The sequence below is a fragment of the Anopheles bellator genome, chromosome X (genome assembly GCF_943735745.2).
Source record: "Anopheles bellator chromosome X, idAnoBellAS_SP24_06.2, whole genome shotgun sequence".
Classification (NCBI taxonomy): domain Eukaryota; kingdom Metazoa; phylum Arthropoda; class Insecta; order Diptera; family Culicidae; genus Anopheles; species Anopheles bellator.
In genome coordinates this window covers 950,301-970,765 of record NC_071287.1, presented here as the reverse complement: position 1 = coordinate 970,765, position 20,465 = coordinate 950,301, and the positions used below count along the sequence as shown (strand labels likewise).

The window sequence follows — 20,465 nt, the reverse complement described above, 5'->3', positions numbered from 1 at the left end:
ACAGGGACAGAATGTTGCTGACAGAAAATAACAGAGTATGTATTTCACTCCTATATACAGTGTATTACTTTCCAATGCTTGGCATAAATTCCTGTTATGCCTCTCTTGTGTAGTCGGTAATAGTAGATATTAGTTGTTTTTCTGTTGGAGTGATGGGTCGAATGTGTATGGAAAGGAAGAAATTGGGCATCATTGGATTGCAATCCATTGAATGAACTCGCTATATTAGCCTTCTTGACCAAAATCTTCGGTGAATTTATCAAGCTTTTTCATGTCGTCCTCGTTAACAGTCGGTTTCGTGCTGGCCAGAGATTTCAGCATATCGGTCTACGAAGAAATGTTGCCGTGTTAGAGTTTGTTTTGTTGGAGTTCATGTAATCTGGCTGACTTACCATCGTTACAGGTGGCTCGTACAGCTTGTCACCTGGTACATCAATCCACGTCATCTCGATCGCACCTGGATCGCCAGGGCTGCATGGTACTAATAAATCGTTGCAGATTGTTTTCTTGTCCACTGGCGATGGGCCTGTAACCTGCTTAAAATGCGTTGCTGTCTGTACCTTCCGGACCGGTTGAAAGAGTGCCTCCCGCACAACAATTGAAATGTCTGAACCGGAGAATCCCTCTGTTTTGGCTGCTAGTGTACGTAAGTTTTCTTCCGTCAGTGTGTGGGCCGTGCTGCCAAGATGTATCTTAAACATCACGAGGCGAGCATTCTCGTCCGGCAATGGGATGTAAATGCGTTTTTCGAATCTGCGACGTATGGCGGAATCGAGAATCCACGGTGTGTTGGTTGCTCCTAGCACCAGGATGCCCTCATTATCGCTGCCAACGCCTTGCATCTGTACCAAAAATTCTGTCTTAATGCGTCGTGCGCTTTCGCTCTCGTTGTCCGACCTAGCGGAGCAGAGTGAGTCTACTTCGTCGATAAAGATGATGCTCGGTTTGTGGCTACGGGCGAGCTCAAAAAGGTTTTTCACAAGCTTTTCCGATTCACCGAGCCACTTCGAGACCAAGTCGGAGCTCGAGACGGAGAAGAAAGTCGAGTTGTTTGCTTCAGTTGCGACCGCTTTTGCTAAGTACGATTTTCCAGTTCCGGGAGGCTAGGCAAAAATGACGGTAAGTGAAACAATTATAAACGGTAAAATGATTCGTTCGAGATAGATTTCTCTGTTGGCTCACCCCAAACAACAGTATTCCCTTCCAGGGCATGCGTTTTCCCGTAAACATGTGTGGAAATTTAATGGGCAAAATAACCGCCTCTTTGAGGGCTGTTTTAGCTCCCTCAAGACCAGCTACGTCAGACCACTTCACATTCGGCTTCTCGATTACGATGGAACCTTCAAGCTTACTCTGAAGATTCTTTTTCTCCGGATCATCTGAATCCGAGTCGGAGCTATCGTTCTTCTTGTCTTCCTTTGCGGTCGGCCCGTCGCCATCCTTTACCGGTTTCTTCTTGCCCTTTTTCAAATACGCCTTTAACTTTTCCGCCCGATCAAGGTACTGGAAGCATTTGGCTCGTATCGAGTCCTTCGCTTTGTCACCCTGCGCTTCATCTGAAAATTAGAAAGCAACAGGAAATGAAAACAACACCGAGTACAGGGCCTTTGGAAAGACAAAACAATTCAACTTCAAAGTAATTCGATAAATATACGACAAAGTTCCTGTGTCACTTACATTTGATTGCATGGAGAAAGTATTCAACGCCGTGCTCGTACAACCGGAGGGCTTCATCATAATTTTTATTTCTATCCTCTTCCGTAGCTTTGGTCACAATATCTATAGCTTTCTGCAAGGTCGAGCCGGACGCCATTTCACGTGGGAGCTAAACCACAATAAAAGGATGTATGAAATGAGGTTTATTCAACAAACGCAACCGAATATGGCTCGTTCTGCAAGCATTATACTCAAGTATGACTAATGCGTAACTTTTAAATCTGATTAATGGTAGCGCACTAGACACGAGAGCCACAGGCACAAGTGAAATAATAAACACACGAACTAAACACGACAGACGCGGGCTATATGGAAAGGGTTTGTTAGTCGTAGGCCGGCATTGTACATACCTGTAAGGGTTCCTAATCCGCACAGCGAAAGGAACCTTAGTTTATTGAAGTGGCAGTAAACAATGTTTTATAAAAACCGAATTGACAAAGGCGTCGGAATTCTCAAATATCGATACAAAAATCCCTCCCCTCGAAACCAAGAGATGGACTGATGGCGTAAGAATAACGTTGACAGTAATGACAGTGTACTCGTAGTCTATGCCCTGTGGTTCAACGATAGGCGACGCAGAAAAACAAACTGGCTACAATGCAAACAAACAGATTGTAGACGATTTACTCATTTAATTGTTAAGGTATTCAAGCAACCATCTTCGATAAACCTACGTGACGGTTACGAGCAGAAAAGAAATTGGTAGCTAAGCAGGTGTTATAACAATTACGATGCCTTTGCATGAATCACAAGAAATACCAGGTGGAGATGCCAGAAAATACTGCCCTTTCACAAGACGTCGTGATTTTGACCCGGCGTTTAAAGATTTACCAAAAAAAAAAACAAGAATAAATACAAAATAAACATACGTAACGAAACGATTTCTCACTAGACGTGTTGCACACATGATGTCGTTTTTCGCAGCATAATTTTTTAAATATACAGCTGATACTGAAACAGCGAAGGAAGATTATGTTTGCAATGGATTCATAATGAACCAAGCGGCCACAAGTAGCCATTGTCTTGTCTTTCTAAAGCAAACATACGGTGGCCAGGCGTCTTTAACTGTACCATGAAACTAATCCGAAGCTCTTTTAATTAGCATACAAGATATGTGACAAACTTCTGATGACATAAATTAAATGTTTTTCATTCCCACATAAGCTAATCGCTGCAGTGTAAACAATTTACTAGTCCTGGCAGGCTGCAGGAAAATTTTCATTTTCTGTCAACTGTACGCAGTCAGTGTTTATCAGCCAACTCACCAATACATTCCAACTATTAGCTTTTTCACTTGGCAACTGCTAGGGTTTCTAGTAAAAATGTGTTCGTAACGACGGTGGGTTAGCTTCGGCAAAGTCTCTTACCAGTGATTTTGTAGTTCAACAAGGTAATCCGTTGCAAAACACCATGAATAGAACGAATTCGATACACCACTTGCGAATAGTCCAATATGAGTCGAAATTTCTTTTCAAATCACGCCAGCTGTTCTTGTGTCCTGCTGCAGGAACGAACGTGGGCATCGTTGAATCGGCATCGATGAATGTGACGTGTAGATAAAGGGAAAACCTCGTGCATGACCACGTTTTACATCTGCGCCACAGATTGAACACCACACTAGTTTCTGCGATCATATTGTGCATTCGCTGTGTTATTACTGCGGAGAATAGTCATATAGTTTTGCAATCAACATCCAGCTGGAATTGGCGAGGGTCTAGGACAGTGGTCTCAAACTCATATTAGCATGTGGGCCGCAGTGGAAAGTAACAGCCAATCAGCGGGCCGCAGTGGAAAGCAACAGCTAGTCCACGGGCCGCACCATATAGAGAAAAGGTTTTTTCATTAAACTTTACGCACTTTGATTTGGTTTGGATTTGAAATAAGTCGCATCCGTCTCTTCTGTGCCGGCAGCTGAACCGACAAGAACATATTCTTGTGATTTATTGCTGACACTCCTGACTGGTATAACGTAATTATATACTCCGCGGACGCGGTCGAGGGCCGCACAAAACAGTGTCGCGGCCCGCGTGTTTTTTTGACCACTTGGCTAGGGTAAATGTCTTATTTATTTATTTATATATTTATAGATTTATTTATTAGAATATGGCCCAGCCCGTTCCTAGAATGCTAAAGAAAGTTGACTTACACCACCATTTTGAATACTGTTAAAAAAGTTTGTTTTAATTTTTGTTTATTTCAGCGCCAACCTAGCGAACTTCCCGGGGAAATTCCTGATCCAAATGAATGAGAACAGGATAGGAGAGTCAGCGGTCGTGGATGGCCTGGACGCAAACAATGAAGAAGAGCAACATGAATGCGAAACACCTAATGACTCTTCCAATTTGTCCAAACGGCAGCGAAAGAAAATGTTGAAATTAATCACCTGGGAGGAAAAGAAAAAGCAAAAACGCTTGAAAGAAAGGGAAAAACATAAGTTAAAAAAGGAGGAAGCTATCGCACGGGGGCTTCCCTTGCGAAGTGGCCCAAGCCGAAAAGAGTTGAAGCTGAGGCAGATCGACTATAGCAAGGCTACCTGCGAAGTGGCCGTTGATCTTAGTTTCGATGACTTAATGATCGAGAAAGATGTAGCCAAGTGTGTAAAGCAGCTGTTGCGCATATACACGTTAAACCGAAGGGCTGAAAACCCCATTCCGCTCTATTTTACCGGCATAGTTGAGGATGGAGCAGTGAGAAAGCATCTCGATCGTTATGACGGCTACAACCACTGGGATGTTCGAATTAACAGCCTGCACTTTCTTGACATTTTTCCACGCGAGAAGCTGATCTACTTGACCAGTGAGTCGGATAATGTTCTAGAGCGCATTGAAGCAGACCACGTGTACGTGATCGGAGGACTGGTGGATCATAATCAATACAAGGGACATTGTCATAGATTGGCAGAAAGTTACGGAATACGTCATGCACGATTACCGTTAGTTGAGTATCTTGTTTTTAAAACACGAACAATACTTACTATTAACCAAGTATTCGAGATACTGCTTAACATTCACCAAGGCCGGACTTGGTTGCAAACGCTGCTCGATGTAGTGCCCATACGAAAAGGAGCTAAGGCAAAGGAATCATTAGCAACAAGTACAAACAGCGAAAAACACGACGATACTGTGTGACTAAAGTGTGGCTCGTCTGATATCTTCTTTTATCTAACAATTAGAGAACCATTTTTTTTTCTTTTGTATTATAGAGACTTTGAGCTATAGTGGCCCAACATTCGTCTCTAATTAGAGAACAATGAAAATAATTGTATCATATTTTTTGTTGTTATGAGATGGTATCTGTTAATTTTAAAAACAGTTGGTCACTGTTAATTTAAAGAAAATACACACATTGTTGAGAACCCAACAAGCATGTTTAGTACCCATTATATGTCGCCTTCATGCATACCAACAATATGGAATAACGCGGAAACGACGATCCACTGACACACCGTACGTCCCGTACAGCTTCATACACGATGTTAGAAATGCTAAGATCAGCATATAACTATGCAATTCATTACGCGCTGAGCCACGGCGACAATCACACCGCATTATTGTGCTTAGTTACGAATGGTGGGAGCTTTTAAAATTTAAATGAAATGCATAATGGATTGAAAAATATGTAATTATTGAACATTGTTCGGAGAAATTAGATTAAATTAAATTAAATTAAACGACTGATTACTGCTGATGAAAAATGGATCACGTACGACAATAATGTGCGAAAATCATCGTGCTCGAAGAAGGGCTCGAAGAAACTTTGGCAAAGCCCGGATTGACACGGAGAATGAGGGCGTGGTCCATTTTGAGGTGCCGAAATATGGCCAGACGCTTAATTCGGCTCTCCACTGTTGAGCGAACAATTAACGAGATGTCGCGGCAATGTCCAAGCAATTGTCTAGAAGTATCTAGCATTGCATCAACAGCATCAATAGAAACGTCGTGTTCCAACATGACAATGCCAGGCCACACACATTTTTGATGACCAGGCAACAACTGAGATGAAGTTGGTTGGCTGGGAAGCTTTAATGCATCCACCATAGCCCTGACCACCTGAGATTACCTGAGACTGAGATTACCACCTGTTCAGATCTCTGCAAAATCGTTTTAATAGCAGGATAAAAAAAATAGGATAGGATAGGATAAAAAATCATCATACAAAATCATCTTAATACGTTAGGATCAAATAAATACTGTGAAAAAGAGTTGTCTCTTTTCGAAATGAAATCTCTTAGAAATTTTTTCTTTCTAAACCAGCGAATTTCTACGCAGATGGAATTATGGTGCTACCAGAAAAATGGCAAAAGGTTATCGATCGAAGTGGCACATACTTGCTTTAATAAAGTTTCTTATAATTAAAAAAAAAATGTGTTTGAAATTTGGTTAAAAATCGGCGGAAACTTTTTACTTCGCCCAATATTTCTTTTCTGAAACAAGTTGAATTGAAAAAATGATGTAAGTTAGATTTTTTTTTTATTATTTGCATATTTCTGTTTACGATCACACAAAAAACATTATTCAATAAGAATATCAGTATTATTGGACATATACGGGCGATCAAAGATCACTTTTCATTTATGCTATGCAGGTTATGCTTGCAAAAAAATGCAAAAAGCGTTGAGCGAATCATCTACTTTATCGTGATATATCAAACACTTTCTAACTTATAGATAAACGTTACGAGTACATGGCACTAATTGGGTTATGAAGATGAAGATGAACAAATAAAAAATTATGCCATTTTCCACATCATAATATACCAATTTGAATCACAGTAGATGTGTATAGATATGATCGCTATCGTTTACACTACTGCCTACTTGTAAAGCGATTGATGAAAATGCAAACAATTTTACGTTGATTATTCACGAATTTATGAATCTAAATCACGGTTAAAATAGACCGCACCTTTCCTTTGTTGCGCTTCTGCATGAAATTTAGTACCAAAAAAATACGCTCCGGCGATATGAAAACTGGAAAAATTATGGATAAAGATTCTCATTTATATTAAGAAGCGTTGCGCTGATAGGTTCCGTACCATAGTTGCGTTTAAAACAATTTTTATATTGCTTTCGTTTCATCCATTCATTCCGTTGGCTAGTAACCTATATAATAATCAAGTGTTCAGCAAAACAATAAATAATTAAATAAATACTCTGAGTGCGAAGAATCTCCACTGTACGATCGGGTAAGAGGAATGAGAAACAACGAAGGTATGGTTCGTCGTGGTAAAAAGATGATCATGGAGAGAAGAATTGAAAATAAGATTCAAATGAGGAAAGAATGAAATATAATTGTGGCATTAGTTAATTATTATGTTTTGTTACTTTAGTACATAGTGAGCATTTAGTTCATGGTTGTCTCAGAGTTGCCGTTGTCGAGTGTGTTCGATTCGCCTTTCCAGGATGAAACAGGAATATGCGGTGCCGGTAAGCAATTGCGCAACATTTGTAAGAGTTGAATTGTGTCGAAGAGCGCTGAAAAAGTGAAAATATGAACAAAATTAGTTCATTAATTCATTATAAGGTAGAGTTGTATTCGCCTTACTTTTCTGCAAACTTTCCGATTGCTTTCCATATGGCTTGCACATGCTTGGTCTAATGAATGTTTTCATCTTTGAGATGTTACGCATCAGTTCGCTAAAGGCTCGTATGATTTTATCTTGGCTTATTATGATTCCATCTCGATCCTGGTTCCATGCACCACTGTGTAGTGCAAGCAGCTCCTTGCTAGTAGTAATGTTTTCATGTGGATCTACTGCTCCTCTCATGTAGTCAGACAATTTGTGGCCTGTATCCATGTTAACCGTTTGTAGCGGTGGCTGATTTAAGTGCGCCTGTATTGATAATTGCTGTTGCTGATGCTGACTAGTAATCGAACTGCTCGGTGTATTTGATTGGCCCAGCATTGGTGAAATAATTTGTTGCTGAACGTTACAGACTGTTTGCAGTCCTGCATGTTGGTGTGACTTAGGCTGTTGCTGTGATTGATGATGGTGATGATGCTGTGCAACCGAACTCGTCACCACCGCAGTGGGTTGTGGTTGCTGCGTCAGTCCAAGTGGTTGCGGTTGCTGTTGCTGAAGTAGATTCGCTGTAGCCACAGCCTGCGGCTGTTTGTTGACTACCGCTGTACCTATCGGATTTGCTCCTGAGCTTCCTGTTAGCACCTGCGCATGACTTGCTTGCGCGCCTACATGACTAGACTGTATCGCATCGAAGTGTTTCTGTTTATCCAACAACTGCATCATTCGCTGCTTGTCGACGTTGGAAAAGTTGGCAAAACTCTCGAATGATTTCTGCGTGGTGGAGCGGTTTTGTTGCTGTTGAAAAATGGCAGCGTTCACATGCGATTGATGTTGGGGTGATGATGCTGATTTGGATAGTTTCATTTGCGACATAATGCCCTTTCCTACACCATCGGCCGCGCTTATATCGATTGACCCCCCGTTAGGACCAAGCTGGTGAAGGTGCGATAAATAGTCGGAGGTAATGTGTGAAGCAGGATTGAACGATTGATCGATGAACGGCACGACGCCAATTTGTCCCTTATAGTAACGACAGGCAGGACTGGGGCACGATTGTACCACCTCTACGATAAACTCCTTCTCCATGCCGAAGTTTTCTCGACCGATCGTGTATGAATCCATTACCGCACGAACTGTCGCTTCGATGCTTAAATGCAAACCATGTGGCCCTGACATGTGTTTCAGCATGACGGCGTTAGCAAAATGCTCGTACGGAAGTACGATCTTACCCGATTCTCGCAACACCAAACGGCCCTGATTGTCCAAACCTACACGACTTGCTAGGACCTGCAAATAGGCAGCGCTCGGCAGAATGGGAGTATCTTTCAGTTCTGCAAAGCACTGCAGCAACTCTACCGACGGACTCCAGCCTTTATTTTGCAGATAAAGTTGTAACAGCATATACAGCTTCTCGGTAATATAGCCGGCACCTTGATCGCTAGATGAACCGCTCGCACTGTTTCCCGGCTGCGAAGAATGGGCTTTCGATATAGGTATTTTCAGGCTCTCCGAGAGATCCATCGTTTACTATATATTAAGCTAGTTTGTCAGACAATACTTGCATTTTATTGCATTGAAATCATCGTTCTGTGTGCGGCAAAGATTAACACAAAATACATGTAATAATTAACATTTTACGGCAAACTTATTACACTGAGAAAGAAAACATAAGTAAAGCTCACCTTCAAAAACACCCGCACATATTTATGCTAGTTCAAGTGGCACTTTGTAGTGCAAACCCACTGTTATTCAATATTGTTACTTCAAACCAAATTACTAATGTAGCGTTTTTCTTGCCAGGAAAACAGCACTGAGCTAAAACCTCATCTAGACTAGCTAAATAAACAGAAAGCATTCCTTTCGGAAAAGCTGCCCAGGAGAAGGCAATGAAGCATCGCATTTGACTTTTTGTCAAAAACCGTACACGAACTGTATATGTTATATGTGACTTTGCCAGTAACATCGTGTATAACACCGCTACATTGCAATAAATCGTGGAACAAAGATTTTGACATATTGGTACAGTAACGTCACCTTTCAACTAATCAGGATGTGCGAATATTATACCGCTGTGATAGAGCCAATCAGGACACAGCTTTCTTGGATGACTTTCAACATAGACCTGAGGATGTGTACATTGCTACAAATGACTCTCTTGACCTTCGGGGGTTAATGAATCATGTTCATTTTCAAAATGCACACTATTATTTTTAAAAAGCATTATATTATCATGCACGACACACTGCATTTTACTAAGCTGCTTCAACATTATACATTGCAACTATAGCGAAAAATACAGTGAGCTTACAAAGAAGAGTAAGAACAAATGATAGATTTGCAAGAAAACTTTTCCGCGTATCTCTTCTGGTAGATCGTTAGCGTCAACTACAAATATGTCAAACGAAGCTGCTCTTTGCAAATGTCCGGAGTCAAGAGTCATCGAGACATTCTAACGAAATAAATGTGTAGGTGCTTGGTTAGCAATGATTGTTTAAACTTTGTTTGGTACGAACTCTAGTGCAATACTTCAGTTAAAATGGAACTAAATGTGTATCCAGCACAACAGGTATATACGTTGTAGAATAAAAGTTTGTCTGGCTTCTGTTGACTACTTTTTATCTTTCAACCATTGAACGAAGCATCTTTTCGTTTTCTACGCTTTCTCACGCTTTTTGTTTATTAAAAAGTTTGTTTATTGAACCGAAGTAAGATAAATCCGATATGTCAAACAATCGGTTTGTAACGCGAATGGGTTTCTTCGGTTTGTGTTCTTGTTTGGTTTTACATAGTATGCTTTCCAGAATCACTGTTTACATTTTCTTGTAAATGATACCATCAAATATAGATTGCTGAAAAGGACAACTTTTGTTTTACTGACACTATATCTTTTAATAGGAAATGAAACACTGTTGCTACTACGGAATAAAACTTTTATTTTGTTTTATAAAAATATTCCTTTTCGTTGTGGTTTGTGTTTGATTAAATTACTTGATGAAAGATTTGAACAACAGCTTGTTGGCCGGGAAAACAATGGGCTGCATCATTGTTTAATAGATAACGAAACCGAATCGCCCAAGATGAATATGCAAAGTGACAAGTTTTAGCGTCTCTTCGTCCGCATCTTTCCGGACAGCCAGCATCAGGTCGTCAGGCCTTGATCTCCACAAGCTTGCTCCTTTTAGCGTTGTCCTTCTGAAACTTTCCTATTAAGTCCTTTTTTCATGGTGTTACTCATCACGCACAATGAGCAAAGCAACTAGGTTGATTCTTCAGACAAGGCATTTTACCTGAAGAGCTTCGCTAAGCACACTTTTTTTTGAAAAGGGTTCTCAACGCGCATTCGTTCCACATGTTGACGATCGAATTGTTTATTTATTACCAAGCTTAATGTTAATTTGGGTTTTATGTCAGCTCATAATTTAACCATAACCATAACCATTACAAGCAGCTTGCTCCAGGCAAAAGCAGCAGTGAACAACAGCAAAACGATCAAAAAAGGGATTTTGGAACATCTCAGCAGGAACTGCAGCAAGCAACAGGAATTATTAACAATGACGACGGAATTGATTCGATGCAAATGGTCGAATCCAACAGTGCCGAGAGTAATGATTCCTCCTTAGAGTGCAATGCTGATGGTATCGGTGCAAAGTTTAAGAAGTACTTTGTCACAAAAAAACCACTTACAGCAGCAGATAGAAAAAAAGGCGGTACGTACTACTTATAATATTTCTTTTGGTTCTACTTCTTCTTTTCTCTGCACTTCCACAAAGTTATTAATGAATGTTGCAATGTGCACTTAGTACAAATGCTAACATTTGTTGTTAACAGCAACGGCAGCACTTTCTGCCGTTGCTTAAATTAAAACAATAATTTAATGAGCGTATTTTCAGCTTCGTTCATTTGTCCATGTCCTGATTTCCTTATTACTTTGTAGAAAAAGAACGCAAGGCACGTCAATTACGCCGACTTCGTAAGTGGTTGATGCCAAAGAACGCCGTAGTAGCATTGCATGAGCTGCAAGGACCTGGCATGTCCGAGTTTATTATTAATACAAATGGGCAGGAAACCACGGCTGAGATAATTATCAATAATGTGAGATATGAAGCTACTGCAGCAAACAAAACTCTTGCGAAAGCGAAGGCTTCAGAAAAAGCCTTGCGCGATTTGGCGATTTCTCAAATGAACAAGGTGAAGCAGCAGCAGGGTGGAAATGTGCAAGGAAATGACAGTAATATGGATGTCGAAACAACCGATTCTCTTGAATCGGATGGCATGCCTATGATGCATCTCGCATCATTTGCCCTGTACAAGTTGTTTACAGAATGGCAGAACGAAGGGTTTGAGATCCCGGTGCTTAGATCCAAACCAAAGGTTGCTGCAACGACTGCAGATACATGGCATAACCCCTTGGCTCCAAAACATCCCAAAACTAGAGCAGATTTACCAACTGATGCAGCCACACGTCATCCAACTGCTCTGCTGGCCTATGTAAATATTTGGGAGGGTTCTTCCAACATGCGATGATAATAATAATAATTGTGATGGTATTTTTTCAGATGCGTCCTCAAGTCCCGTACGAAGATCTTGGAACGGAAAATGATATGCAGGACCGTATATTTGTCGCAGGAATCACGGTAGATGGATTACATTTCGTAGGCAAGGGAAGATCAAAGAAATTAGCACGGAAAGCAGCTGCAATAGACGCTTGTAAGAAGCTGTTCGAAATTAAGTTTGAGGGCTGTGGGTTGGAATAAGAGATATAGTATTTTCCCCTGATTTTATTTACTTACAGTGGCTAGTGAAACTAACTTTAGTTCAACAAAACAAAAGATTTTACAAAATGCGACACTAAAAAAGTTTATTTGGTCAATCTAAATTCAGTTAACAACATCAATTAACTCGTGTGAATGATAGTCTTATCTCTTTTAGGAATCATTGATTCCTTAGCGTCCAGTAGCCCAGTAGTCCAGGAAAAACCAGTAGACGAGATTACATAAAAATGTCATTAATTCGTTATTATTTTGCTCCTAGTTTCTTCAGAAAAAACCTAAAACTCGACATCTTAAAAGAGCAATTCCAGAAGAAGATTTACTCAAATGTTCAAGTGATGAACTTTGTCTTGCTAGCCACTGTTTGTATCTCTTTTTTAGCAGCAAATATTGTACATGTATGTCGTATGTCGTGATCATAGTTATGATGTTAGAGGATGTGCCAATGAAAAGCAGCCCAATTGAAATAGAACCAATTGACTCTGGTTTTAAAATTTTGCTGCCGCTTTCTTTGTATTAGGTGTGAGAATTGTAAGGCCTAAGGAAGCTGGTAACGGTAAAACCAACTTTAACGGAACGAAGTTTGCAGGGTCAGTACGTCATTCACCATCTACAATCACTGAGCCGTCCCGGTCTGCAACGGAGATATCTCTTCATGCCTTGTAGTCGAGCTCCTTCGTCCGCCAATTCGTTGAACCGGTCGTTGTTCGGTATCCGCTGCAGACAGTACATTTCGTTGTAGCTCCAACGATGCTCCCTTCACAACACAAATGGGACAAAAAAAAAATCTGAGCAACTGCGTCCGAGAAAGCAACTAAGCGGGTTTCGTCAGTTTTGGATAGCGTATGTGAGTACTGGGATTATATAGGCTCTGTATAACACCAGTTTTGGCCGTCTCAACACGAGATCTGAACGACATAAGTAGTTTCGTCAAACTTTAGCATGTCCTCCTGCTAGTGTTAGTGGTAACGGTTGATTCTAGGGTCCGACTTCGAACTTCGAACAGGTGACCACTAGTTAACAATTTGAAGCCTGAGATACTTCGGAGAGCTTTCGATCTATATTAGTATCATAGGAAAGCATCAGCACATACCAGAATCTGGCAGGACTTGTGATAGATGGTCCGTGAGAGCTTGCTAACCTTGCTCGTGACGCTGGTGTTGGTCATTCTCAAAAGTTTGGTAAATTCAACAAGGTCAGTGTTTTCAAACTTGTCATGGTCTCACACAATTTTAATCTGCCTTGCTGTCATATGCGCCCTTCCAATCGATGAAATGGCGGTAAGTGCTCTTACGAAAATTAATAATTTTTTTCACCTTTTTATTGGTATGCTATTGTGGCCAAAAATAGCGGGAATTTGCTTATAACTTCAAAATTATTTTTTTATTCTTCTAAATCTATGTTATCACCATTAAAATAGTCCTCTATGTAATGCTATGTGTCCTATGTGTGCATTTGTTCCAATTTTCGAAGTCCGGTCCGAAAAGTTCTTTTAATGAACAGACTCCAACACATTCTTCGTTTCGGCTACTATCTCATACGGTGGTTACAGAACGATATGGGTCAAGTTTGTGGCGAAAAGCAGTACTCACGATGAAATCATCACGGGAATATGATAAAAAATGTGTTTTTCCTCGTGATGGAAAACCCATGCACTGTCTCTCCCTTAGTCCGGTCGTATTTGTCGCACAGTATTACACAAACGACGCACAGCCCTCAAATAGTATTCTTTGTTGACTTTGGCCTGTTGGAAAGGATTAATCATGCACCACGCTACGCTAATCGTATACAACCGTTTTCAGTTATTTTTGGCCACAGAATTACTTTCCTCTTCGAAATTATGAGTCGTTTTCAGCTGTTGTAAGATTCTTATATTATAGATAGAATATAAATCATTCTAAAGTATTGCGACTGATTTTTATGTAAACAATGCATTCAACCCAATTTGTTGTACGGATTTATCAAAGCTTTTTGTCAGTAAAATTACATTACAAGCTAACAATGGTTTGAAAAATATTTCTGGGATTCTTCGTCTGGAGCAGCCAATTGTCAGCGTTTTTATCATATTTTAATGCAAAACAATATGTTGCCACCATTGAAATGGTGATCTATGATCTACCATTGATATGTGATATAAATAAATGAATAACGGACACATATGAATAAACCTACTAATCATAAAAAAGCACCCGCATTTTTTTTCTAATATTGGCAAAAAGACTTTTTCTGGGCTTTTGTTTTCATGCCATAGGCTTTTCCCCGTTCAACACGTATTTTATTTATCGCTGAAAAAACTCTTTATTTTATGTAATGTTATTTCCTGGTGTATTCGAACACAATACTATGTACAATAAAGCTTCAACTGAACGATCTCTTAAAACATTGACTAAATTCTTCCGTTGACTTCTGGTAAAAAAAAGGGTTCCGTTCTTTAGAAACTTTATTAGACAATATATATGTTGGTAAAAGTAGCTCTGCACTGGTTCATCGATTCCAAGGTATAAGAAGTCAGTAACTAGAATGCAAACATGCTATTCAATGCTGTGGTTTTGTTCGTTTTTACAGAAGAAAAATAAAAGATACGTTAGGTTTTGAAATTCACATGCTGACGACTACTGAAGGATCTGTTTTCGATATTTGAAGAATTTCATCTTTTACAGCTTGCCATTTGCCTCTCTCGTGATCCTGAAAAGAAATGTACGAATTAATGTCGTTGGAACATGCTATAAAGCATAAGAATGCGACTTGATTAAAAGTTAGCTCAAGCCAGTCCTGAATATGTTCAACTCAATGAATCTACTCAAAGTGATGGTTTTTTTTTCTAATGAAAGGAGTTTCTAGCCATTGGATAATATGTTTCAGTATATCTTATTCTTCCGTTCTATCTTAACATGTCAGGTATTATTTTGTTATATGATGAGCATCATTGTAATGATAAGGGCTTGTACCGTCATGGATCCTAAACGGTTGAGAATACCGAGCGATGTTTCCAGTTTTACCAAAAGCTTTCCTCTGAAAAACCCAAAACCAGGCTCCAATCGGTCGGCAATTTCCAGCAAATCGCAACACAATTCGATCACTCGACGAGCGCGACACTCGATTTGATCTAATCACGAAGTAAGAAAAGCAGTTAATAGATCAAGAATGCTGCTACTCAACCTGCAATTAAATGTCACCTTCTTTCTCTCCCTCGTCTGAGGCGCGGTTCACCAAAAGTTGTAACAGTGCATACTTAGCCTGCAGCACATAAGCGTTCCAGCCATGAAGTATAGTGCTATAGCGCTCCAAAAATCCGTCGTAGCTCTTCGGATCTGTTTTATCCAAAGACATCAGTTCCTTCTCTACGCGTTCACAGCGTGCAACGTACAGATTGATAGGCTCCTGGAACGAGCATTTCCGGCGCTGACAGCGCCACGTGGTTCGGTAGTCAGTTGGCTGCGCAGGGAGAACGATTCCAGCTTTACACTGCGGACACTGAAAGCCACTGATGTTCGTACCGAACTCAGTCGGGTCAGCACATCGATCGCACCGACAGTGGAAAAGTTTGGCTTGTTGCAAAGCAATTCGCCGATGAAGGGTTCCGAGCAGCGGCTGCGTGTAGGATACGGTGATAACACCGCTCAGTGGGATATCCGTGGTTGCTACAAGGATCATGTTCATGCTGGCGTCGAAGTAGTGTTTGGTGTTTGGCTTACAGTCGTGAGAAAGCATTGCTCCCCATGGGTATAGCGCCCGTATTTTCGTGTGCCGATGAGGAAGTAGCACCTCGTAACAATTAGTGTCGAGCATGGCACAAACTTGTAAGATGGCCTGTTCGCTGTACTGCCGTAGGCCAAGAACTGTCCGCGCGAACGGTACCACATTTGATCGAACCACTCCGTACAGTGGAGACTGCAACCGTTGCTCTAGGTGCGATTCAAAGGTTTGTATGTGGGCATATTTCTCTGGTGCGTTGCGTTCCAGCAGCAACACCCGCAGTGGGACAATTACACAATATGCTGTTTCTCGTTTGTGCACATTGTTGAAGTCAGGGTACAATTTTGGGCGGTATCCGCTTTTGGCCAGTATAATGCACTCGTGCCGATGATGGTCCGATTTTTCACATTGCTCCCCACAAAGAGGCCATCCACAACCAGAACATTCGTGAAAGTGGTTGGCACCGGATAGTTGTAACAGAGGCATTAGATCCCGATTGCATCCCAGACAAACAGGCACACTGACCATTTTCGGTCCTGCAACGTACGGTGTGTCGGTAAGTATGATCTCTCCCTGTCGGATATTCCTTGTGGCTACCAAGTGTCGCCCTAGGCAAGCGTTTTGCTCTACCTACAAGAAATAAAATCGAAATATAACGAACTTGAATTAGTGTATACGGTTTATATATAACAATCGGATGCAAAGTAGCGGTCGATTGAAGATTGCTCTATAGAAATACTTCGGCATGAGATGCCACCCAGGTCCACTATAGGATCATCGGCATTAGTTCACTTCGCTTGTTATGTTGCAAGTGGTCGGACCCACTGATACCCTCTGCTACGAGTGGTCACCCAAACTATTTGTGACTTCTCATGCATTTCCCTCATGTTTCTCATGTACAAATTTCTTACTGTGTAAGAATTATCATTCTCAATTGGTAGGGTCCATCTGCTATGCACTTAAGCCTGTTATCGGTTTTACGTAATACGTAACATCCAAAAGTTTGCCACAGCTAAATGTTATTTTGAAGAGGAATGTAATTTAGCATAGCACTGCAATCGCATACTTTGCGTGAATGTTGGATAAAGCTGTACGCTGTAATTAAACGTAGTTTTTTCAAATTTATTATATCGAAAAAAAGTGGCCGTTGGTGGCCAAATTTCAAGAGATGCTTTCTAGAGAAAGTCACGAAATGGAATTTCTATTTTAACGTACGCGATAACAGCAGCACTCTCGACGATGCGTGGCCTTCCAATGCTGACGCTGGTGATCACGATTGCAGTAGACCACCTGCTGGCAACCAGAACATCTTTGGTTCGCTGGAGCTTTACAGACGGCACAGCACGATATCATCTTGGCTAGTGGTGACGAACGAAATACAACGTGTAACTAACTAGATGCGCATAGATTTTGGTCTGGTATACCGCACTCGATCGAGATCGATGGACTACTGTTGTTCTTAATTGGTCTGAGGAAAGTTAGCACTCGTAGTACTTGCCACAAAATGAAAGCAACTGCTTCGACGCAATTTAAGCAATTCAATTATTATTGATAAAACTACATGGTAAAGGGAACCGTGAAAGTAATTGTCGATAGGTCCACGATCCTATAACGATGACACATTCAGTTGATAAACTACTGTAAGAAATGCATTTGGTATAGCTCAGGGGATCGTGTGATCGACGTAGGACGGCGCCGGCGCCGTGAAGTTTTGCCGTTGTGAATTGAGGGTGGAAGATTTGGCCCTAGCGGTGTTACAATGTTATAAATATATTCTGAAAATCATCTTCACACACGGAGATTCTTGCACCAATTTTTGACTTGTTAAATCCCGGACATGCAAGTGTATGCATACATATACCCATTAGCCGATATGAAATTAGATACATTTAAGGCAATGCCGGGTTACCTTTGGTACGGTATGGATATTTTTGTTAAGTACGATGCTGGATATTTAATAGCATTTGCATATGAAGTTTACCAACGGCGTATTCTGGTACAACGACGAATGTATGCGTTCACCAGCAGTAGATCATTGAGCTGCTAAACTTACAGCACAAGCTGACGCTAACGTCAACTATGGGATGCGTTTTATACTGTAGGTCAATAAAATTCAGCAAATGATAGTTCATATGTAGATCGTCTCCATCAATACTCTGGCAATATTTACACGTGTACAACCATTTTCCTCGAAAGATAAAGTTCTTCAATGATCCAAAAACGGTTCATAGGAGTTCATTATCTACACACCGATAAAGACACTCTCTTAGCATTGCAAAAAGCGTTTCAAAATCCTTACGTACACAAGGTACTGTCCATCGTAATAGACCAGTCAAGAGCTCGATTATCCCATCGTTGAATGGAGTAGAACGAATACTCGTCGTAGTGACAGTTCTGATAAGACAATAAATAGCGTCGCGTATCACTTCGATAAACAATATTACCGATAAGAACCGACCCCTAGTCTATCATGTTTGTTAAGTACAGCGCATTCATATGTGATTTGCCCGGACAGCATATATGCCAATCTAATCTCTATGGGGACGATGTTGTATGGTACTACAATAGACGCAGGACTTACCTAGTTCACGTACAGTTGCAACCGGATACCTTAGCAATCAACACCGTTCGAGTATCCAGAACAGTGTGAAAAGTTTAATTGATTGGCGATCCGTATTTCACACGGTCAATAAAAGTGTGTCTTTTTGAACGTTAGTTTGTCTATCAAATACGGCATATAGCACGCAAAAGGTTGGTTTGGAGGCAAGTGTGCTTACATACGTTATTAGTTCGCTCTTTTATGTTATGAGGTGTTTATGTAGTATAAACTTTTTGAATAAACCATTAGTTTTTATCTCATGACGAGAGCATGAACCTACACCGTTCCGGTATACAAGCTTGGTACTGAATTGGTGCCGATAGTGAATATCGCGCATAGAGTAACCAAAGAGTTTTATATTTAGAATATTAACTCTCTTAAAATGCCGATATAATCTGGGCACTTGAAGTAAAGTTTTATGCTAACAGAGGTTTGCGATGGATGAACCTTTGAACCTTATGTGATTATTTGAGCATTATTTGAACGATTTGCTATGCGAGAAGCAAAGAATAGTGTTTCTGGGTGTATTACGTATTCATAGTGGACTATGGTTATAAGAATGCTTGTGATTGAAAAATTGACGAATTGAGATAGAGCAATCTTTTACGCACCAGATACATAGATACGATGCATAATATATACAACAATCTGAAAATCATGGTAAGGTTCATTTTGGCGGTGCCCGAAATCAATATTTAAATGACTGGTGATCACTATCGATCGAATCTGCGAACAATGGACCACACAATCAAGTACAGAGCAGGCACACCATGTGCTTGCTCAAGTGTTCCAATGTGTTTGCTGTACGTTGCCACGTTTACTATTTACTACATTGCTTTGAAATGGAAGCTTTCAACGATTTAGGATGTGGGTTTGTAAACAGTTTTAACCCGTACCAATCGAACAATGCTCCAATGCTCCTTATAAATACTATTCTGTTGTGTGTGATGGTGACTTATCAGGGTTTGCTGCTTGTTTTATCCGATCCTTGCTTTTATGAGCAGATAGTGGCTCTATTGATTAAAGTTGATGAATTACCCCGGGGTTGATGAATAAGTCGTGGCGAACTATCAGGTCTATCTATTCAGGGCTCACGGTTGTGCTCTACAAGCGATAGCGGTTAGGCCTTGATCTGTTGAGTATCACCGAACCGTTATGGTCGGTTACGTGATAGCCCGATAACGTGTTTATCAGTTTAATTAGGGAAAGAAAGAGATTTGTTATATAGCACTAGAGAGTGCGACCAGGGATTGTAAGTGATTTTCAATTTTCAACCAATGGGACAACGTTTGAGTTTCGTCTGTGTGTGTGAGAGAGTATTATGAAAGCGATAAGCGATTGTTGGTAGTCAGTTGTTTGCAAATTACAGTTGCAATTACAATTGCCGTTAACCACTTCCCTACATTTCAATTTGGAACGTCGGTTAGGCGAGCAGAGAGGAGGTGAGCAAAAACTAGTAAATTGAATTGTTGGTTGGCGAAAACTAGTGCTCATTATTATTAACTCTGGGTTACTAAGATTATTAACTATACAGTTTAGTAAGAAAGAAGCTACGAAAGTGCATCTGCGATGGAGTATATTCAAAATTCAAAGCTGTTGACATATTATGTTGCTTTTCACAGCACACAGTTCTGATAGCACTAAATCATTTCAAACCAATGAGCTGGTAGCGTGTGGGGCGTACGTGAGCATTTTTGTGTGGAAGTAAAACAATAACATTCTTTAGATACGAACACAGGTCTAGGACGAGCAAAAGTGGGCTCAAGAGACCTTGGCATTGCCTGACTGCCACGCCTGACTGCACTTTAGTTTGCAGAATAAACGGTAGTGTAGTACAGTCTCGTGCAGAGGATGTTAATTCGAGAGTCAGCTGAAGCCCTAATCTCTCTGTTGTGGATTAAATGAAACAGTGAAAAGAGTAAAAAAAGTGTTAGGAATCTATTTTTCATGGCACTGAACGGTTATCTTCAAAGAAACTAGCATTTTGTAACTTCCATAAAATTAGAAAAGTGAAGGTTTTGTGAGATTGAATAGGTAAAAGCCTAGGTCAAAGCTTCCATTATGAACGTTATATACTCAAATTATGTTCAATACCACGTTCAATAACAGGAATGGTGCGGCAAACTAGAGTGTCCTGTAGCAGTAATGTACTCTTTTCATTT

General features: G+C 40.5%; 6 protein-coding genes across 10 annotated transcripts in view; 3 read left to right on the top strand and 3 right to left on the bottom strand.

Moving 5' to 3' along the window:
* Positions 1 to 12: 12 nt before the first annotated feature.
* LOC131213892 (vacuolar protein sorting-associated protein 4-like) lies at positions 13 to 2,205 on the bottom strand. Its single transcript, XM_058208106.1, has 5 exons — positions 2,067 to 2,205; positions 1,678 to 1,825; positions 1,183 to 1,556; positions 393 to 1,103; positions 13 to 327 (listed from the first exon to the last, which is right to left on the bottom strand). Exons 2-5 carry the CDS (start codon positions 1,811 to 1,813, stop codon positions 226 to 228), a joined length of 1,323 nt encoding a protein of 440 aa, XP_058064089.1. The 5' UTR covers positions 1,814 to 1,825; positions 2,067 to 2,205; the 3' UTR covers positions 13 to 225.
* Positions 2,206 to 3,024: 819 nt separating this feature from the next.
* On the top strand, positions 3,025 to 6,010 carry LOC131213365 (tRNA methyltransferase 10 homolog A). Of its 2 annotated transcripts, XM_058207395.1 has the most exons (3): positions 3,113 to 3,549; positions 3,628 to 3,768; positions 3,917 to 6,010. In XM_058207395.1, exon 3 carries the CDS (start codon positions 3,957 to 3,959, stop codon positions 4,842 to 4,844), a length of 888 nt encoding a protein of 295 aa, XP_058063378.1. In that variant the 5' UTR covers positions 3,113 to 3,549; positions 3,628 to 3,768; positions 3,917 to 3,956; the 3' UTR covers positions 4,845 to 6,010. The 2 variants fall into 2 exon arrangements, with proteins under 2 accessions (XP_058063377.1, XP_058063378.1); XM_058207394.1 differs by lacking the exons at positions 3,113 to 3,549; positions 3,628 to 3,768 and adding an exon at positions 3,025 to 3,106.
* Positions 6,011 to 6,200: 190 nt separating this feature from the next.
* Positions 6,201 to 9,103, bottom strand: LOC131213337 (uncharacterized). Of its 2 annotated transcripts, XR_009156959.1 has the most exons (4): positions 8,922 to 9,103; positions 7,260 to 8,826; positions 6,751 to 7,189; positions 6,201 to 6,685 (listed from the first exon to the last, which is right to left on the bottom strand). XR_009156959.1 is itself a non-coding variant. In XM_058207364.1 (3 exons), exons 2-3 carry the CDS (start codon positions 8,758 to 8,760, stop codon positions 7,059 to 7,061), a joined length of 1,632 nt encoding a protein of 543 aa, XP_058063347.1. In that variant the 5' UTR covers positions 8,761 to 8,826; positions 8,922 to 9,103; the 3' UTR covers positions 6,201 to 7,058. The 2 variants fall into 2 exon arrangements, 1 of the variants encoding a protein (XP_058063347.1); XM_058207364.1 differs by having other exon boundaries at positions 6,201 to 7,189.
* Positions 9,104 to 9,504: 401 nt separating this feature from the next.
* Positions 9,505 to 14,588, top strand: LOC131213786 (double-stranded RNA-specific editase B2-like). 2 transcript variants are annotated; one of them, XM_058207908.1, is made up of 4 exons: positions 9,505 to 9,805; positions 10,685 to 10,946; positions 11,174 to 11,727; positions 11,796 to 14,588. In XM_058207908.1, exons 1-4 carry the CDS (start codon positions 9,776 to 9,778, stop codon positions 11,991 to 11,993), a joined length of 1,044 nt encoding a protein of 347 aa, XP_058063891.1. In that variant the 5' UTR covers positions 9,505 to 9,775; the 3' UTR covers positions 11,994 to 14,588. The 2 variants fall into 2 exon arrangements, with proteins under 2 accessions (XP_058063891.1, XP_058063892.1); XM_058207909.1 differs by having other exon boundaries at positions 10,688 to 10,946; positions 11,796 to 14,586.
* LOC131213213 (SET domain-containing protein SmydA-8) lies at positions 14,271 to 17,057 on the bottom strand. The gene is made up of 4 exons (XM_058207208.1): positions 16,920 to 17,057; positions 15,185 to 16,334; positions 14,957 to 15,114; positions 14,271 to 14,693 (listed from the first exon to the last, which is right to left on the bottom strand). Exons 1-4 carry the CDS (start codon positions 17,055 to 17,057, stop codon positions 14,607 to 14,609), a joined length of 1,533 nt encoding a protein of 510 aa, XP_058063191.1. The 3' UTR covers positions 14,271 to 14,606.
* A 1,257-nt stretch (positions 17,058 to 18,314) lies between these two features.
* LOC131213695 (facilitated trehalose transporter Tret1) overlaps positions 18,315 to 20,465 on the top strand; it is a 4,379-nt gene continuing 2,228 nt past the window's right edge. Inside the window, exon 1 of one of the 2 annotated variants that reach the window (XM_058207801.1) lies at positions 18,315 to 18,455. The gene's annotated coding sequence lies outside the window, so the exon portion shown is untranslated. Of the gene's footprint in view, positions 18,456 to 19,675; positions 19,746 to 20,465 lie in introns of those variants that run through there. The other variant, XM_058207802.1, reaches the window with a different exon arrangement.

Excerpts from the sequence above, each read along its gene's own strand:
- LOC131213337 (XM_058207364.1), bottom strand. The coding sequence starts at position 8,760 with ATGGATCTCTCGGAGAGCCTGAAAATACCTATATCGAAAGCCCATTCT. Across the intron at positions 7,190-7,259 it reads ATCGGAAAGTTTGCAGAAAA|CGCTCTTCGACACAATTCAA; the intron begins GTAAGGCGAATA and ends TCACTTTTTCAG.
- LOC131213365 (XM_058207394.1), top strand. The coding sequence starts at position 3,957 with ATGAATGAGAACAGGATAGGAGAGTCAGCGGTCGTGGATGGCCTGGAC.
- LOC131213213 (XM_058207208.1), bottom strand. The coding sequence starts at position 17,057 with ATGATATCGTGCTGTGCCGTCTGTAAAGCTCCAGCGAACCAAAGATGT. Across the intron at positions 16,335-16,919 it reads GAGAGTGCTGCTGTTATCGC|GTAGAGCAAAACGCTTGCCT; the intron begins GTACGTTAAAAT and ends TATTTCTTGTAG. Across the intron at positions 15,115-15,184 it reads AGACGAGGGAGAGAAAGAAG|ATCAAATCGAGTGTCGCGCT; the intron begins GTGACATTTAAT and ends CTTCGTGATTAG.
- LOC131213786 (XM_058207908.1), top strand. The coding sequence starts at position 9,776 with ATGGAACTAAATGTGTATCCAGCACAACAG. Across the intron at positions 9,806-10,684 it reads ATGTGTATCCAGCACAACAG|CAGCTTGCTCCAGGCAAAAG; the intron begins GTATATACGTTG and ends AACCATTACAAG. Across the intron at positions 11,728-11,795 it reads CAACTGCTCTGCTGGCCTAT|ATGCGTCCTCAAGTCCCGTA; the intron begins GTAAATATTTGG and ends GTATTTTTTCAG.
- LOC131213892 (XM_058208106.1), bottom strand. The coding sequence starts at position 1,813 with ATGGCGTCCGGCTCGACCTTGCAGAAAGCTATAGATATTGTGACCAAA. Across the intron at positions 1,557-1,677 it reads CTTTCTCCATGCAATCAAAT|ATGAAGCGCAGGGTGACAAA; the intron begins GTAAGTGACACA and ends TCTAATTTTCAG. Across the intron at positions 1,104-1,182 it reads AGGGAATACTGTTGTTTGGG|CCTCCCGGAACTGGAAAATC; the intron begins GTGAGCCAACAG and ends ATTTTTGCCTAG.